General features: G+C 41.5%; 2 protein-coding genes and 1 non-coding gene across 5 annotated transcripts in view; all 3 read left to right on the top strand.

The window, feature by feature from the left end:
• Positions 1 to 7,195, top strand: part of rangap1a (RAN GTPase activating protein 1a) — an 8,292-nt gene extending 1,097 nt beyond the window's left edge. For 2 of the 3 annotated variants that reach the window (XM_085156083.1, XM_085156084.1), the window contains exons 3-16: positions 16 to 143; positions 638 to 697; positions 779 to 958; positions 1,087 to 1,221; positions 1,437 to 1,595; positions 2,383 to 2,496; positions 2,944 to 3,043; positions 3,173 to 3,257; positions 4,235 to 4,382; positions 4,729 to 4,845; positions 4,945 to 5,050; positions 5,911 to 5,999; positions 6,079 to 6,200; positions 6,561 to 7,195. In XM_085156083.1, coding sequence (XP_085012209.1) covers positions 16 to 143; positions 638 to 697; positions 779 to 958; positions 1,087 to 1,221; positions 1,437 to 1,595; positions 2,383 to 2,496; positions 2,944 to 3,043; positions 3,173 to 3,257; positions 4,235 to 4,382; positions 4,729 to 4,845; positions 4,945 to 5,050; positions 5,911 to 5,999; positions 6,079 to 6,200; positions 6,561 to 6,642 — 1,625 coding nt within the window. In that variant the 3' untranslated portion in view covers positions 6,643 to 7,195. Of the gene's footprint in view, positions 1 to 15; positions 144 to 637; positions 698 to 778; positions 959 to 1,086; positions 1,222 to 1,436; positions 1,596 to 2,382; positions 2,497 to 2,943; positions 3,044 to 3,172; positions 3,258 to 4,234; positions 4,383 to 4,728; positions 4,846 to 4,944; positions 5,051 to 5,910; positions 6,000 to 6,078; positions 6,244 to 6,560 lie in introns of all 3 variants that reach the window. The other variant, XM_085156085.1, reaches the window with a different exon arrangement.
• Positions 7,196 to 7,312: 117 nt separating this feature from the next.
• LOC146520476 (chondroadherin-like protein) lies at positions 7,313 to 13,836 on the top strand. Its single transcript, XM_085156082.1, has 10 exons — positions 7,313 to 9,053; positions 9,581 to 9,775; positions 9,853 to 10,008; positions 10,108 to 10,253; positions 10,505 to 10,743; positions 10,953 to 11,215; positions 11,952 to 12,288; positions 12,383 to 12,735; positions 12,961 to 13,127; positions 13,210 to 13,836. The coding sequence occupies exons 1-10, from the start codon at positions 8,895 to 8,897 to the stop codon at positions 13,469 to 13,471; spliced, it is 2,277 nt and encodes a 758-aa protein (XP_085012208.1). The 5' UTR covers positions 7,313 to 8,894; the 3' UTR covers positions 13,472 to 13,836.
• Positions 13,837 to 14,625: 789 nt separating this feature from the next.
• Positions 14,626 to 14,697, top strand: trnaq-cug (transfer RNA glutamine (anticodon CUG)). The gene has a single exon. It is a non-coding gene; the product is annotated as a tRNA-Gln (tRNA).
• Positions 14,698 to 14,726: the final 29 nt, after the last annotated feature.

The raw sequence follows: 14,726 nt of genomic DNA on the forward strand, positions 1-14,726 counted from the left end.
TTTGAATCTATGCAGTTGAGGAGATGGTGAAGGAGATCCAGGACTTTGAGGGTTTACAAGCTCTGAGATTGGAGGGAAACACTGTAGGTGTGGAGGCAGCACAGGCCATCGCTAAGGCCCTGGAGACAAAGAGTGCATTGATGGTGAGACGTTTTTCTCTGTTCATCATCTCTGTAACTTTTCAGCAGTTTTAAAATTCTCCACAATAAATATGAACTAATAAAAATACAATTAATATTAATATTCCAAATGCATATGATGAAAGGTGCTTTATCATAGCAAATGTTTGAAGTATGAAAATCTGGAATGAGAAATCCAAACGTTTATCCAATTCATGGCTTGGGTGAAGGGGGGTTGGCATCCTGCAGCTGCATCGCCTTAGGGCGATAGGTTGGGTGCACACTTAAAATAAAAGGTTTCATATGCAGATGAACTGATAACTTAGTCCAACACAATGTTTAAATATGGCTGAAAACAGCCTTCTGCTCTCTGTCACACTGATACCTGCAACAAGCATGGGTGAATCTAATAATAATTGATATGATTAACTGCCCTGTAATGGAATACAATCAGTCAGTCAATCATCTTGTGGCTTCCACTGACACTGCTCATGTCTCCTTGCTTCCTTCCTCCTCAGCGTTGTTACTGGAGTGACATGTTTACAGGTCGCCTGCGCTCTGAGATCCCACCTGCCCTGGTACTACATGATTATCAATAACACATCAATTTTGACTCCCAAGCGGTTAGTTTTGATTCACTTCCTATTTTTGTTTTGTAGAATTCACTGGGTGATGCTCTGATGCTGGCGGGTGCCAGGCTCACAGTTTTAGACCTCAGCGACAATGCTTTTGGACCCGATGGAGTAAAGGGCATTGAGAATCTGCTAAAGAGTTCCACCTGCTACACACTGCAGGAGCTACGGCTCAACAACTGCGGCATGGGCGTCGGAGGTGGCAAGGTAAGTGTGGAGATGACACGTGTTCTTGGATAAGGTCGCCATTGTCAAGAATAAAGCATCAAAGATGAAAACCAGACAAGTGGACAGATGCATCATCATTATGACTGTACTTGTTTTGTACTCCTCAGATTTTAGCTGCATCATTGATCTGCAACCATAAAAAATCCAGCGCTGCGGGATCGCCCCTCAGCCTGAAGGTGTTTGTTGCTGGAAGAAACCGACTGGAGAATGATGGAGCCACTGCCCTCGCTCAGGCTTTTAAGGTAAGACTGATTTTCATTGACAGGCTTCATTTTGATTTGTCAGAACGACTGTTTCACATACATCTGTTAATGATTGACACGTTTTATTCTTGGACCACTTCGTATAAATAATTATCAGCCAGTTTATGCTGTCAGACACATTCAAAGTAGATCTTTACAGTTTTATCTTTTATGTGTAAGCAGCGAAAGTGTACGATTAAAGTTTGTCTTTCCAGCTTATGGGCAGCATGGAGGAGGTTCACATGCCCCAGAATGGCATCAACCACGCAGGTGTGACCGCGCTGGCCGAAGCCATGCAACATAATCCAGGACTTCGAATCCTCAATCTGAATGACAACACGTTCACTGAGAAGGGGGCTATTGCCATGGCTCAGGTATACATATGTAAGGGATTAGTAGTTGCATATCTAGACAGTGAGTTGTTTTTTTTTAAACAGAGTTTGTGCACTCATGAAATAAATGGTAAATGGCCTGCATTTGTATAGCGCTTTACTCAGTCCCTAAGGGCCCCAAAGCGCTTTACACTACATTCAGTCATTCACCCATTCACACACTGGCAATGGCAAGCTACATCGTAGCCACAGCTGCCCTGGGGCGCACTGACAGAGGCGAGGCTGCCGGACACTGGCGCCACCGAGCCCTCTGACCACCACCAGTAGGCAAACATGGGGTTAGGTTGCTAACTGGCTTCATAAATCAACTTTTATATTTAAGTCATAAACACAGTTTTATTGGGGTTACCTGATCTTTCCCAAGGATATTTGGCATGCAACCAGGAGGCAGCCTGGGATCGAACCACCAACCTTCTGATTAGTGGCTGACCTGCTCTGCCACATGAGCTACAGCCACCCCTAATACCTGAAAAGTATTTGAAAATGTTCATTTCCCAGACCTGGAAAAAGAATCTTGGATAGTCTTGAAAAAGGCATGGAAATCTGCTTCAGTGACACCTGCACAAAAGAGTCTGATTGGTTTAAAAGGCACAGAGGAAAGATCCGTATTGTTTATATAACTCTTTAAAGTTATGCCTTCACAAGATACATTTGTACAGTGCCTGCAAAATAGGACAGAATGATTTGAATATAGTGAAAATATGCATCACCATCATTTGTACTGGTTATTTTCAGCCTGATACAGCAGATACTGTCTGTGTCTTCACAGGCCTTGAAACACTTGCGGAGCATCCAGGTGATAAACTTTGGAGACTGTTTGGTACGACCGGAAGGAGCCAAAGCGATTGCAGTGAGCGTGTCAGAGGGGCTGCCGATCCTCAAGGTAAGTGAGGGCAACCCTCTACTACCAGCTCTTTGTTGCAAGTTGTTGTTGGCAGCAGGCTTGGACAATATTTAATTTTTTTCCCCTATCATCCTGACAACAGGGCACAGGGTTAATGATGGTATTAGAGTTGTAACGATCCATCAATTAACTTGATTATAAAAAAAAATCCTTAATGTAAAAGTTTGCTTCGACGCTTATCGTTTAATTCACGCTCAGTTGTCACCATGAAAGCTTTTCTCTCACATTTGCAACAAAGAATAGACCTGCAGTAGAAACCTATCTAGGAGCTCGTGTGTGAAGGAAAACTTTACTTTACAGCTGCTCCTATCCATCGCCTTTTGTTTTACATAGTGGAAGTCTACAGTGACGTTACAGAAGTTAAAATAAAAGCATATGTATGTATGTGGGACACCTTTCTGAATAAATAGTTTTTATGTTCCACAGGAGCTCAATCTGTCGTACGGTGAGATTACTGAGGATGCTGCTCTGGTCGTGGCGCAGGCAGTAAAAGACAAGGACCAACTGGAGAAACTGGACCTAAATGGTACAAAGAATGCAGTTGGTGTCAGTCATGATGCTTCTGTTGTTTGTTTGTATTTGAGACATTATGGAGGAATGTTGTTTTAGCTGCATTTGGCTTCACGGCTTGTGTAAAAGGATCTCTGGTTTTCAGGTAACTGCATTGGAGAGGATGGTTGCAGAGCCTTGAAAGTCGCCATGGAAGCCATGAACATGAGCGAGCTACTTGGATCACTCAGGTAAATCACAGCTTACTCTGACTCCTGTTTGCTTGAGCTGCATCCACAGTGGTTGTGATTCATAGCAGAAAGTGACATTCAGACCCTTTCCCCCCCCACAACTCTCTTTTTGAGGTTCTTCATATGAACTTACAGCAACTTAAAAAAGTATCTCAAAGACAAAATACTATAGATACATCTTTCATGCCTTGGATTTGTTAAAGTAGTCAAAGAGTTGCCAAATTACATGGAATAAGTCCCCCTTTTGAAGAGTCGGTGGCTTCGTTTGCTTCCAGTTCAACAGAATAAGTTTCCGTGCCAATAACTGCGCAAATCCGATTAACACGTATTAATTATTTGACAATTCTAGGGTTGCTGCTTTCACCCAAAATAATGTCTGGTTTGGGCCCCGAGCAATTTGCTTTAGCAAAACTTCTGACAAGGCCTGAAATGTCTTAGTGCAAAATCCTCGGATGTGTGGACAGGTTCAGGATTTTTGAGCTAGAGAAGCCGGTATTTGTTCGCTTCGATCGCAGGATGCAATAACAGAAGGAATCGTTTTTATGAAGGAAGCCATTTTGCATTTTGATAAATGTAGCCTGTGTAGAACCTTGAATTGTAATAGGCCTTTATCTGGCACATGCTGACGAGGTTCGTAGATGCTCTTGGGCCTTCTGACATCTGCTGTCTATAATCTTTATACTGAGATCCTCCTGCCAGGCTTCTCTTAAATACTCAAATACTAACCAGCATGAAGTGGACAGTACCCGAGATAAACTTTTCTCAAATCCCAGGTGAGTGATTGAAACGGCTGCCAACTCAGGATACCATTGAATGACCCGGTAGTAAATACATCACATGTCAGATGTCAAATATCAGTTTATCAAGTGATGTAATACGTGCAAATCGCATCCACTGTGGACGCAGCTTTAGGTCATGAAGTCTTTTTGCAAAGTCCTCACTACAGAGCTGTGCTTTAAAAAAAAAAACTTCTTCAGTGATGATGAGGGCGAGCCAGAAGATGATGATGACGAGGAAGACGACGACGACGATGAGGAAGAAGATGATGACGAGGACGATGTGGACGAGGAGGAAGTAGAGGAAGAAGAGGAAGAAGAGGAGGAAGAGGAAAGCACTGGCAATAAGGTAAGACATGTCTGTTCATTGCAATAGTTTTAACACAAGTTGGCTCAAGTTAAATGAGTAAAATGGCATCAAATGTGTCTGTAATTATAATTTTTTAAATTCTAACCATTAAATCTCTATAAGGAAAAAAATATACACTAGTTCTAAGTGGGATATATGTAAGATATGGGCCTTATTGAATCCAAATGATGACTAACATGTTAAAATATTGAGGGATGTCACTATTATGTCTAACAGAAGCCTCATTCTGTACTGAATAGGTGACAGGAAGTCTAAAATCCACACTAGCTGTGATCATATGCACACATTTGTGGTTTGACTTTTTCCTCTTGCCTTGTTTTTACAGTTTTCCACCCCACAGTCAGCACCTCGACCCCCAGAAGTCTCCTCCTTCCTCAGCTTTCCCTCCCCTGACAAACTGCTTAAACTGGGCCCTACGAGAGCATTGCTTATTGAGCAGCAGGTAGCAAAGAAATCTCCAGTGACATTAAAACACACTTGTAATCCTATGCAAAGATCCAGCAGTTCTTTAGTGTGTAAACATTTCTTCTTCTGGGCCCAGGTGGATGTTTCAGACGCTACAAAAACAGCTGAAGCCTTCCTCAAGATTGCATCTGTGTACAAGGAGGACAATACTGAAGTTAAGAATGCAGTGTTGGACAGTATTGGTAAGATACTTTGTGGAGTTGAATCATCTTGCAAATGCCAGACTTGTGTGACATTTGTGTATTTTGGTTATTTTGTGCTAAACTGTTTGATTCTTTCTTTTTTTCACATATTACTTTGAGTATTAGTATAGTTTTCTCATTTTCAGCTATTGCTGAAGCTTAAAATGCTCTTAATTTACCTCATCTAAGTCATTAGAAAGCTCAGTCTACTCTGAAAAAAGTGGTTTTGGCTCATCACAGTTAGAGCCAGCTTTCACGTTTGGCTGCCACTTGCAAACAAAAGGTTTGTGCGGAAGGTGGGCGGGGCTTCTGTCCTCACCGGTCTCGTTGAGTACATACAGAGTCAAAAATTTTAAGTGGAGTATTATAATAATAGATCCACTTAAATGTTTATTTATAATAAAAGCCACGTGTAAAACTGGCATTTGTTTCTATTGGTGTATACAATATGTGCCAGAGTTTGGTTTTTGATTTTTTTTTAATGTATGTTATTTATTAATTTTCATTGTTTTTACACTAGCATGGTGTGTATGGATTTATGAAGCAGTATAAAATCATTAGCTTCAGATGCTGGTAGTTGTTTCCATCCAAGAGAGCCACACTAACCTTAAGATATAACGATATATATATGTATACGTTCCCCACACGTTGCACTTTTTTTTTCATATTATTGTAATTTTCCCCATCAACAAACAAATTGGTGGATGGAAACTTGTGCTTTAAAAAAAAAAAAATCTCATTTTGCTTTGCATAAATGTGTGCTTTGTGGTGCTTGGAGTTGGAGAAAGTAAACTTGTTGTCAGTGGTGTGTTATTCCAGTGTTGAAAATTCTGTTTGTTAAGATGTTTTTCCTCTTGCAGATGGGCTCCTGAGGAAAGCTTTCACCTCCTCTTCCTTCCAAGGCTACAGCTTTGTATCATCTTTGTTAGTGCTGCTTGGACTTATTAAGGTATGAAACACTCTGCAAAATGTGTCTTTGGTTTGCTTTTTTTTTTTTTTCCCTAATGTTTCTGGTCCTCTACCTTCAGAGCGAGGATAAGGTGAAACCTGTGATTGTGGTCCCTGGCCACCTCCAAGCTTTGGAGCATGTCGTTCGACAGGACTACTTCCCCAAAGAGAGCGTGGCTGTGCTGGAGGCCTTCATGTCCCGGTAAGGGCGTGACAGAATGAGCCAATCAAAAGGCAGCTTCCAGGTACAAAACGCTATTATTTCCTATCCTTAGTAACGTAGCACATAAATGCTTCTGCACCAGGTGCGTAAACAGATGGTGATTAATTCGCCCTGGTTTTATCTCACTTTTGTGTTGGAGAGGGTTCATTACATTCTTGATTAAACTATTTATATAATGCAATATTTTGGTGCAATTTACTTATAAAATTTTTTTATAATTAAATAATTATTGTTGATTTTGGGGTCTTTCATGGGATCCTAGAAAATCTCCAGATCTTTTAATGAAAAAAATTGTAATAATGGATAAATAATTGTACAATCTGCATGTGTCATTCTTAGGAATAACAAGACCTTGGAGTCATGTGGAAATGCTAAAAACAATCTCCAATCAACACTGCAGAGAGTCCGGTCTCAGAGCTGAGGACTGTGGACACGTGCGCATAGACTGATCATTCATGGCCTTCGGAAACCAGCACACACAAACACAAAAGTAAAAAAGAGGAGCACTTGAGAAAACCCCTTTTTTCCCTGGACTTCGGACATAACTTGAATACGTCTTATGAAATAGAAAAAGCTCTGAAGGTGTGAAATTGTTGAAGCCCTTTGTATATGTTCAAATAACTACCAGACAGCACTGACACCTTTAACTTCACCTTCTTTGTATTCGGGTGAATGAGAAAAGGCCTCACGCTCCACAGGTGACAGCTGTAAACCAGGATCAGTGTGGACTTGGCACTCGCAGCTATTGTGGCTTCTCTATTTAATTTTCACCTTTGCTATTCTATTGTTTCACACCAAATGTTTGTTATACGTTCACAAATATTGTCAAATTGTGATATTAAAATATCTATTGACAAGCAGAAACAAGACTGTAACATACCACATTAAAATGCATTAAATAAATTGAAATGTATTTTCAGGTTAGACCGTTGTTGATGAATTTGTGTTGCAAAAATAAAGCTCATTTGAGTGTTGTTGTTTTTTTTTTCTAAGTCTCTGCATACTGACTGTGTAGTTTCTACAACCCTGATTCCAAAAAAGACAAAATGCTGTTTAAAGGAAATAAAACTGGAATGCACTGATTTGCAAGTCTCATAAACCCATATTTTATTCACAATAAAACATGGAAAATGTTAAATATTTAAGCTGATAAGGGAAACTACTGAAACAGCTGAAGGAAAATTCAGGTTAACTGGCAACGGGTCAGTAATGTGATTGGATATATATTAACCAATCTGGCAAAAGCCCTTGTCCACAATTTATGGAGCAATTTCAGAATAATCTGCACATTTGAAAGGCACCATTAATGTTGAATGGTATAAGGTCAGCTTTTAGAGCAATATGTGCTCCCATCCAGATGATGTCTTTTTCAGAAAAAGGCCTTGCATATCTCAGCAAGACGATGCTAAACCTAGCGAAGAGGTTCAGTGCTGAAATGGCCTGGCTGCAGTTAAAAGAAGGAGGCTGTTGAGGTGAACGTGCTCTTTCCCAAATAATTTTTTCCTTCTTCGAATGTTGCAGTCAGAATAAAAATGGGATTTATAAGCATTTCAAATCATTACACTCAGTTTTTTTTAAATTTCAGATAGCATCCAAGCTTTTATTGGAACGAGTTTTATTTAAAAATAAAAAGCAAAACTTTAAACTCCAAAGATGTAATGCAGATACAGATTTTACAGTAATGTAAAACAGAGAAAGAAAAGTTGAAATGGTAGTAATAATTATTATTGCCTGATGAAGCAGGCTTTTTTAAGGTTATAATGGAAGCTTATGGATGAAACTCCGGCATTCAGATTTAAAAGCCTTGATTTTTCCAAACCAGCAGTGAGTTATTTCATCTCATGTGTCAGCAAATAGAAGCTGCTCGCTTCTTGTGCCTCAGAAAATGTGAAGCCAGTGTGTTAATTTGCAGAGAGAGGACACAAAGATCAGGGGTCACCACAAAAGAATTTACCAAAGTCTTGTTTGTTAGCCTGTTGGACCACAGGCTGTAAGTACTGGACACACTCAGAGTGAAGTAAAGCCTTCAGTGGACAACTTAAGGCCCAAACTGGCAGATTAAATCCATCTCTAAGTCTTGTTACCAAGGAAACACTGATAGCACAGCCATATGGTTAAAGGTAAGCCAAGCTGCTTGTTTTCAGTGAGTTTGGGTTTTGAACTCTGATTTGCTTTGGAGTCTAGACTTCTCATATGGTAGCATTCAGTGTTAAGATATATAGTGTAAGATATTGAGTATCAATCAGTTTTGATCATCACCTGCTACATCTATATTTTAAAAATGGCAGATAAATGATGTGTGCCATGTGTTGCTAAAGCCAAACCATTGAGTTTTGGGAACCAGGAACCAGTTGTGGGAGACCAGGGGAAATCAAACAAAGTAAAAGGCTATGCTGGTTTCAACCGTGGAGAGCTCTTCTGCCTCCTTAAAGATACATTAGTTAACATGACAATCCTTCAACAATATTTTATAGACATGAAAGGAAAAGCAGAGTCCTTTATCCAAGTAAATGAGGAGGAATCCATGTTTCAAGACCCCCAAATCTGTTGTTTTGCTTCTGTAAGGTGCAGAATAGCTTTATAACTTGAACTAGTGTGTCTAGTGTCTATCTCCCAACCCGAGGCCTTTAGCCACTCCTGTAATTCTATTTCTAACATGTGTTACTGGCACAGATGCAGATCTTCTCTGCTGAAGTCGTCCTCCTTGTTTTAACACTGTCTTTACCCGTGGAAGCCAAAAAGTGTCCCAGAGCCTGCAGCTGTGACAGCACCACACTCACAACAGCCTGTGTGGGCAAGAACCTAACAGATGTCCCCTCGACTGTGGAGGAGGTGAGGAATTCAGTGGTTTTGCTGTATCTTAGACATGTAGGCTTTTTAAACTGAGGGTTGATAACAAGCTGGATGGATCCTCTCCTCTTTACTCTGAAGGATGGCGCGTGCACGTGTTTCAATAACAATTTCAAATGCTCTCCTCTTAACCTGACTGAGATGCTCTGGCACGACCTGAAAAGGGTTTTCAATTAAGACATCCCAGAAATATTGATGAACTGAAACAGGTTTATAGGACAAAGATTTCTCCTCAGTGAAACATCAGAAACATCTAAAGAGAGTTTGCTGCTGCTAAAGAAGCTTCTGTAAAATACTGCATGTAATTATTTTCCAGCCTGTGTTGTGAATGATCACTCATTGTCCTCAGTAAAGAAAGAATGAAAGCGTATAATTATGAAGTCAAGAGAGAGTGATTTTAGAACCAAATAGTGATTAGTTAACCAGACTTATTATCTGAATAAACCAGCCTCACTCTGGTTTCCGTCCTGGCATGTAATTGTGTGTCCAATACTCATTGTTTCCTCTAGATTACTGTGAAACTCGACCTGAGGAATAACAACTTGCAGGTTCTGTCCAGGGGGGCATTCATGCACACACCCTACCTCACCCATCTCAACCTGCAGCGCTGCAACATCATCGAGATTAAAGAGGGCACCTTTCGGACTCTTGGCCGAGTGGTCTCTCTAAACCTGGCTCACAACAAAATTGAAATCCTTTACCAAGTAAGATCAGAGTCCCGCAGTTTTTCCTCTCGAGTCTTTATTATGAGAATGATGTTCTCTTCTTTTCACTGCTGCAGGAGTCCTTTGACGGTCTCTCCTCCCTGAAAGAGCTGCGTCTTGACAACAATCGCATCGAGGAGATCCAGCCTGGAGCCTTCACACAGCTCGGCTTCCTCAACACACTGGCCCTCACCCACAACCAGCTGGTTTACATCCCTAACATGGTCTTCCAGGTACTCCAAATTATGGGTAAATACGTTAATAATCTTTTTGGATGTGTTTGGTAATGCGATTCCACAACGGTCCTCCTTCTCCTCCTCTTCCTCCTCAAGGGGCTGCAGAACATTAAGTTTCTTCGTCTTAGCCACAACTCTCTGAACAACCTGGCACCTGAGGCGTTTGCTGGGCTCTTCACCCTCAGCCGCCTCGACTTGGATCACAATGAGCTGCAGTTCTTCCCCACGCAGACAATGACGAGGTGGGACAACCTGGACGACTATTATGGGACGTATTGATATGTGTGTTTTAATGTGTGTTTAGTATTGAATCCTCAGCTGCAGCAGCACTCAGAAAGAAGTCAAACTACTGACCACAATAATATATATATATATATATATATATATATATATATATATATATATATATATATATATATATATATATATATATAGTAAAATTTGTGATCTTTTAAGTGACAATTTTAAGTCGCCATGTCCTCCACCTGTTAAGACTCCGTGAGGTCACACGGCTGCACATGAACCACAACCCCATGGTCTACCTCGGGGAAGATTCCGTTTCCATGGCAAAGCTTACACACCTGTACCTCAGCCACATGTCCCTTCAGGACCTCTCAGACAAGGCCTTCTCTCAAGCCCCCCTCCTCTCACACCTTGACCTCAGCCACAACCATCTTTGGTACGTGGAGCCCTTCTCAGGCCCTAGAGAGCTCACCAGCCTCAACCTGACAGGTAAAGCCTGTGTTCTGGTATTTTTTATTGGACACAGACTTTTACTTTAACATAACAGGCTTTCATTTTTTTACAAACCAGCAGATGTAAGTGATCTGACTTCTCATGTCTCATAGTGAGGCCAAGAAAGAAAGATGTTGGGAGGGTGATAGCATATCATGTGTCATTTTTACATGCTGACCAACAGGCATTTCTTACTTTTTCTAAAGGGAACCCCATCTACTGTAACTGCTACATGTCTCCACTGAGGCAGTGGGCGAGAGTTAGTGGTGTGAAGCTGCTGGGGGCCTGCTCTGGACCTCCTCACCTCTCAGATGAGCCTCTGCAGGCGGTGTCTCCTCTGGATCTGCGCTGCAGGAGGGGGGAGTCACCGGTGGAGGAGGAGGAGAGTACGGAAAGAGTCCCACCCACGGTCACAGCCACTGCCAAGCCAAAGCAGAAGGTCAAGTGTCCAGCTAACTGTGAATGTGATGTAAGTTGGAGACAGAAAACACTTCTGGGACACTTCCGTGAAAATTTCAGTTCAACTCCAGCATTTGCTGATCTCTCAACAACAAAAGCAGGAAGAAAAAATAAAAACTCCAGTTTCTCATAGATTTGCTGTTTTACCACACTCTCACTTGGCTCACTTGTACTTACTTACTCCGCTAATCACAGTAGAGCACTTGGCTCTCAGACTGCGGCTTACTTGTGATTCGTAGGATATTTAAAAGTAGAATGGGAGGCAGAGCCTTCAGCTTTCAGGGCCCTAATCTGTGGGACCAGCTTCCAGTTTGGATTCAGGAGGCAGACACCCTCTCTAGTTTTAAGCTAGAGAGCTATGCTAAAAGGGTTTTGATAAAGCATATAGTTAGGAGGGTTTTTTGGGTTTTTTTTTTTTTTTTTTCCATATAGTTAGGAGTTGGATCAAGTGGCCATGCTATATAAATAAAATTGAGTTGAAAGCTCTAAAAATCCACTGTAGGTAGATGGGTAACATAGTGGTAGATGTTTGGCACACCACAAATAATGCTTCAAAGGCCTTTAAATGAAGGCTAATGCTGCATGCTACAAGGCAGCTGTTTTACTCATATGTTTATCAGTGTCTCAGAGCACTGTGATATGTCGGTATTCTATTAAGTAAACCCTCAGAGTACTTCCTCGATGACTGTTTGTTATTTCCACTGAGACGTTTTGCAGGTTTCACATTCAAAATTGATTTTCTCTAGACTGAGACCCAGCATGCCACATGTGAGGGTCGGGGCCATACTACAATCCCACGAGGCTTCCCCGCCCAGACGCAGTTGCTGGACCTCCACGATAATCACTTCCACTACCTTCCAGCCAACAGCTTCCCAGGCAGCAGCCAACTTGTTTCTCTTCACTTGCAGTCCTGCAAAATCCATGAAATTGAAGGTGGTGCCCTCCAAGGGATGAAAAACTTTTTGTATTTGTATCTTTCTGATAATGACCTCATGTCCTTGGACCCCAAGGCCTTTGCTGGAGCGCCCAAGCTCACCTACCTCTACCTGGAGAGGAACAAGCTGGCACAGTTCCCCGGATCAGGTCAGTGGATAAGTTACATTAAGTCTGCCTCAGTAGATACTATCTACAAGAAACACTGGAACTAAAATATGGCTGTTCTGTGTCTTTCTTCTAGCTCTGTCACTCTTACCAAGTCTGGTTGTGTTACACCTGGAGCAAAATGCCATCTCTAAACTTGAGACCAGTGGGTTGCTGTCCTCACTGGGCTCTAAACTTACTGAGTTATATCTGGGCAATAACAACTTAACTTACATTGCCAAGGGCGCTCTTGACTCTGACTCTCTATGTACCCTTCACCTGGATTCAAATCAGCTGACTGAGGTGCCCACCCACGCTCTGCTTGAGACCCCTAATCTGCAGGAGCTCAACCTCTCTGGGAACTCAGTTCATTGGGTGGGACCAAACGCTTTCCAGCCCTTATCCAAAAGTCTGAAGAGACTTTACATGGATCATATGGGAATGGAAAAGGTACGAGAGACCCTTTTAAGCTAATATCACAAGTTAGTTTGCAACGTGTTTATGTTTTCTCAGCATTGTCAGTATTTGAACACCAGCCATCACGCCAGGCTTCCAATATCTAGTCCAAACGTGACTGTACTGTTTATGTGAAAATATGTGCTGATTCACTGCACTGAGGGCTTGTTCAAGATAAATAATTTTCTTTTCAACTCTTTGTATTGCACCACTGTGCAGATCTCCAAGGATGCACTGCTGGGGCTGGCCTCAGAGCTGCGGACTTTGACTGTGAGAGGAAACCAGCTGGAGGAGTTTCCTGATCTGAGCCCACTCACCGGCCTGGAGACCGTGGACCTGCAGGACAACCCACTGCGTTGTGACTGCTCTCTGCTTCCTCTGCGCAGGTCGGTGTAAGATTTACCTGGGATTACAGTTAGAATGAACTGACAGCTTTACTGACTCTGTCTCTTTGTATCTGTGGCTCAGGTGGATGGAGAATGTTAGTTTGGAGCTGACCGCAACTTGTGGTCACCCTCCTGAGCTCAGAGGTCAGAAGGTCCGGGGCATCCACGTCTTCAAGTCCTGCCCAGAGAACATTTCTCCACCAGAAAAGAAGAGTGCTGCAGATCCAAAAGTGAAGAAATCCAAAGCACAGACCACAGCTAAAGTAGCCAAACTGCCCAGGAAGCAGCCTCAAAGAAAACCTGGGCCACCAAAAGTAACAAAGAAAAAGAAGATACTGAAATGAGAACATGTAACTCATTTTCCTTTTCCTCTTTTTTTGCAATAAACCTGAGTGTTAAGGAGCTGGGTTTCTTGAAAGCTACATTTTTTTGGTTCTAAATTAAAATGTTGAGCCATGCAAGTCTTTTGTATCCAAGCGAAAAATCAAAGTCAAAAAGTCAGAGGAAACCTGACAGTCACTCAGCCAATCTCTCACCTTTCTTGCAGGGATACTTTAATGCAACACTAAAAAGGTTTGTTGAGAGAGAATAACAACACATTTTTAGAGGAGCCCAACTGCTATGCATATTACAGAAATTTATATTTAGTGGTGCACATACTAATTTACAGAGGCCAAGCGTCAAGTGTCTATAGGTGAAATCAGCGAGGCCATGTTATCTCACAGTGTCCCTATGTGAGACTGCACAGCAATATCCCACATTGGGATTGAGTGTACTTTATAGAAGGGAACCACATAGCTAACACCCAAATCTTATCTATGGGTGTAAAGTACTGAAAGCTAACAAAAACGGACAAACACAGCTAGTTCTGTGCAGTACTGCAAATTTTGGTATTGATCTGATATCAAGCCAGTATTCCCTATACCAATACCAATATTTTTAGCCTATAAGGGCAGCTTATTTAAGGGAGAGCAGTGTTTCATGATTTATGAAATGAGTCATCAATATGCAAATTCTGAACACATTTTAATGACCACTAAAATCACTTTGATTTTTTTAAAGATTTCCCACAATAATTAGTTAACACGACAACAAAACAAATCTTTCACCTTCTTAATTATTTTAAAACTATTCTTTTTTTTTAGACCTGTCTTTTAAGCACTTTTGGTCAACATCTGTTATCTAAATGTGCTATAGGTTTTAAATATTCTAGACGTGACGGTAAATACAAAATCTTTCAGATATTTTCATACAGCATGTCTGAGCTAGTTTTTTAATTCCAAAATTCAGTGGGCTACAAACTGAACTTATAGGATAGAAGCAAAGTATTGATCCTATCACGGTAGAATCGATGGGAGATCCATAGTAATTCAAACTACTTGGCAGTGTTAGCAACATTTGTCCTCTAACAATTCACTATATCCAATGGGAAATGACAGACCATTGTATCTGTGATACCCACCTTTATAACGAGCTGTAGTTGACAGGTCGTCGTGGGGGTTCCATGGTGTAATGGTTAGCACTCTGGACTCTGAATCCAGCGATCCGAGTTCAAATCTCGGTGGAACCTAAGAATTTTGGATCATGGAGAAGCTTTTC

The sequence above is a fragment of the Neolamprologus multifasciatus genome, chromosome 4 (genome assembly GCF_963576455.1).
Source record: "Neolamprologus multifasciatus chromosome 4, fNeoMul1.2, whole genome shotgun sequence".
Classification (NCBI taxonomy): domain Eukaryota; kingdom Metazoa; phylum Chordata; class Actinopteri; order Cichliformes; family Cichlidae; genus Neolamprologus; species Neolamprologus multifasciatus.